The sequence below is a fragment of the Ursus maritimus genome (genome assembly GCF_017311325.1).
Source record: "Ursus maritimus isolate PB19 chromosome X unlocalized genomic scaffold, ASM1731132v1 scaffold_X1, whole genome shotgun sequence".
In the NCBI taxonomy this organism is placed as follows: Eukaryota; Metazoa; Chordata; class Mammalia; order Carnivora; family Ursidae; genus Ursus; species Ursus maritimus.
This window is the reverse complement of record NW_024423319.1, coordinates 82,711,263-82,714,524: the sequence shown is the minus strand read 5'-3', so window position 1 is coordinate 82,714,524 and position 3,262 is coordinate 82,711,263. Positions and strand designations below refer to the sequence as shown.

Sequence of the window (3,262 nt, the reverse complement as noted above, 5' to 3'; positions counted from 1 at the left end):
AGTGAGGGGTGTGATGGCAGCAGGGACCACTCCTGCAGGGACCACCGCGTGCCCTTAGGCGGGACACAGGAGCGGCCCATCTTGGGCTGCGCTGTCTGCGCCACGGACCGACGTGGACATCTGATTTGATTTGATTTCACAAAACGTAACACGGCACTTCCTGCATGCCAAGAATGTTGTAGGGATTTTATGTCCATGGACTCGGTTTATATACTCTCCCCATAACACCTACATGGCGGGTACTAGGACTGTCCCTTCTGTACTGATGAAGAACCCGGGCCGCAGGCCAGGGGAGCTGCCCACAAGGAGCAAGTGGCCCAGCCAGGACGCAAACCCAGACAAACGACCGCCTCTAGAGCCTGTGCTCTTCACTACTGCGTGACACTTCCTCTCAGGTGTGATTATGAGTTTTCCCCCACAAAGTCCTCGTTCGAATAAAATCAGGATATTACAGTAATTTCCGGACAGAAGCGGTTTCGGAAGGAAGGGATGGCTTTTCCAATCTGCACATGCGGCATCCCGCCTCACTGATCCCCTCTGGAGGGCTGCGTGGAGCTGGCGGGGCTGCGGGACTGCCCGAGTCCAGAGCGTTTTTCGGTGAGTTCCGGGGCCTGACCACTGCCGGCCCCCTGGTGTGGCATGGGTGCCCCCCCCCCCCGTACCTCGTCAGGCACCAGCTCACCTCGGCCTCCTTCAAGCGCCGTTCAAACCAGCCCTTGGCTCCATCCATAGAATGTACCTGAGCTTGAAGTTCTTCCACTGTCTGCTGGAGATTCTCCAGCTCTCGTGTTCGGGCCTGCGAGAGGGGAGACGGTCAGGGCGAGGCAGGCGGGCCCCTCGCCCGCGCCAACCCCGGACCCATCAGCGATGCTGCGCTCCCCCAGTTTGAGAGACCAAAGGATGGCGCCACCCACCCACCCACCTTCTCCTCGCGGATCTGCCCACGGAGCTCCTCCTCCTGGCGCTTCTTGTCTTCGTGCAGCTCCCGGAGCTCGCGCTCATAGCGTGCGCGCACCCCCAGCACCTCCTTCTCATGCCTTAGTCGGACCGCTCCCAGCTCTTCCTTGTGCTGCGACTTCTCCTGCAGAGTCTCCATTGCCAGCTCATCCAGCAGGGCCTTCCGCTTCTCGGCACTCTGGAGGCAGGAGGGTGCCCGTTAGCCTCCTCCCTCAACAGTAGACAGGGCCTCCCACCCTCTCCCCGGGCCCAGGGAACTGCCCGAAGCTGCCTCCTCCCCGTTCCCACAGAACTAGCTAAGTCACTCACCTACCCTCATGGCCCTGGTCCTTTTCCATCCTTTGCTGTTCCTGCGTGGTGCGCCACATCACCTGCTCCTTTCCCATGGCCCAAGGCTGATCCCTCCGCCTCCCCCGCCTCCCCGATAGGATCCCTCCGCCTCCCGGATAGCCGACAGCTGATAGCCGATAGCCGCCTTGCAGAGCTGCCCACCTTCCGAGCCTCCTGCAGTTCCTGGGTCAATTGCTCCTTCTCCTGCCCGATTTCCTGAAGTTGTTCCAGGAGCCGACTATTGGCACGTAATGACTCCTAAGGAGCGGACAAAGGAGAGGAGTTTGATAAAGAGCCTCCAGGAGGTGATGGACACCCGGGATACCTCTGGTGGACGGTCTCCCTTAACCCCAGTAAAGTTGGTATTGTTCTCTCCGTTTCTAGATGAGAAACATGGCAAACGTCGCTAGCGGCTCCCCAGTGTTCTATTCATTCTCCCCTCTGTCCCTAGCAATAGATTTCATAGCTGGACATAAGGCTGTCGAGCGGACTCTTCCCTGCCTCCCTCGCAGTGAGGTGTGGCCACATGATTAATTTCCGTATGCAGAAGTGGTAAGCATGAGGTAGGTCATACTCATAAAGGGAAGGGGCATGCTGGGCCCTTCCCTCTTCCCTCCTTCCTTCCAGATGGAAAACAAACATGATGAAGGGGGGCCCTGGGCAAGCATCTTGGCTACCAAGATAAAAGTTTTGTGTTGAAGATGGCAATGTAGAAGGAACGTGGGTCACTGGTCATGGCACAGCCATCGTTCCATCCCTAGACAACCCACCTGGACTCTTCCATGAGTGAGAACTAGCCTTTTATCTTCTTTAAGCCACTACAATTCTGGCTGCTACCATGGACTCAGAATGGCTATCGTGTCTAACTGACTTGGTGTCAGCGAAGGAGAACAACATGGTCTAGGACACAAGGTGCTAGTAAGTTAGGAGACCAGACTGGAACCCAGATCCTCCCGACTCCACAATCACCTGGGCTCCCCTGAGCCTGCACGAGGGAACTGGGAGAAGCCAAGCCAGAGCCATTGATGTCACCTGCAGTTGGGAGTTGAGGTCATCTTTCTGTCCCATGAGGTCCTCATACTCAGTCTGCCGCTGCTGCAAATCAGCTGTCAGCCCGGCATTCTCTTCCCGGAGCGTATTGAGTTCTTGGGTCTTTGCTGTTTGGATCTGGGATGAATGGGGATGATGGGAAGCGGAGTGAAAAGGGCCCCCCCGGGGGCCAGCCACAGGGTTTGAGCCTCCCGGTTCCAGGGAGACAGAGGGAGGTGGGAAGAGAGCCAGGAGGAAAGAGAAAGAATTTCAAAGGGAAAAGAATGAGAAAAAGAGATCAACGGGGGAATGGAAAAGTAGTCTAGTCATACAGCGGAATAGTAAACAGAGAAGAACGAACAGACCAGTGCTACATATGGCTGAGCCTCACAGGAAAGAAGCCGGGCACAAAAATGGGTGTCTGATTCCGCTACATGAAGTTAAAGAACAAGTGAAACTAATCTACGTCGCTAGAGGTCGGAGGAGTGGTTATTCCTGGGGAAGTATTGATTGGGAAGGGGTCAAAGGAGCCTCCTGGGGGTGCTGAAAACGCTCTACATCTTGATCTGGGTGATGGTCATAAGGGGACAGACAGACAGACCGACAGACAGATAGGATTCACTGAACGTACACTTAAGATGAGTACAATTATAGTACTTTACTGGAGAGAACCTAGAAAATGCAGGAGAAGCAGGGGTGGGTGGCCAGAGAGAAGAGGGGTGGAAGCTATCGGAAAGAAAAGCTGAGAGGGGCGCCTCAGTCAGTTAAGCGTCCGACTCTTGATTTCAGCTCAGGTCATGATCTCAAGGTTGTGAGACTGAGCCCTGTGTCGGGCTGTGGGCTGGGCATGGAGCCTGCTTAAGGTTCTCTGTCTCTCCCCCTCCCCCTGCCCCCCACCGCACTCCCCGCCTGCTGCTCCATCTCTCTCTCTCTCTCTCTCTCTCTC

The 3,262-nt window shown here is 56.0% G+C and overlaps 1 protein-coding gene across 2 annotated transcripts in view; it reads right to left on the bottom strand.

Moving 5' to 3' along the window:
• Nucleotides 1–3,262, bottom strand: part of GRIPAP1 (GRIP1 associated protein 1) — a 26,965-nt gene that overhangs the window by 9,309 nt on the left and 14,394 nt on the right. For both annotated transcript variants that reach the window (XM_040631794.1, XM_040631800.1), the window contains exons 14-17: nucleotides 2,320–2,454; nucleotides 1,450–1,545; nucleotides 923–1,135; nucleotides 683–796 (exon numbers count right to left, since the gene is read on the bottom strand). In XM_040631794.1, coding sequence (XP_040487728.1) covers nucleotides 683–796; nucleotides 923–1,135; nucleotides 1,450–1,545; nucleotides 2,320–2,454 — 558 coding nt within the window. The remainder of the gene's footprint in view (nucleotides 1–682; nucleotides 797–922; nucleotides 1,136–1,449; nucleotides 1,546–2,319; nucleotides 2,455–3,262) is intronic.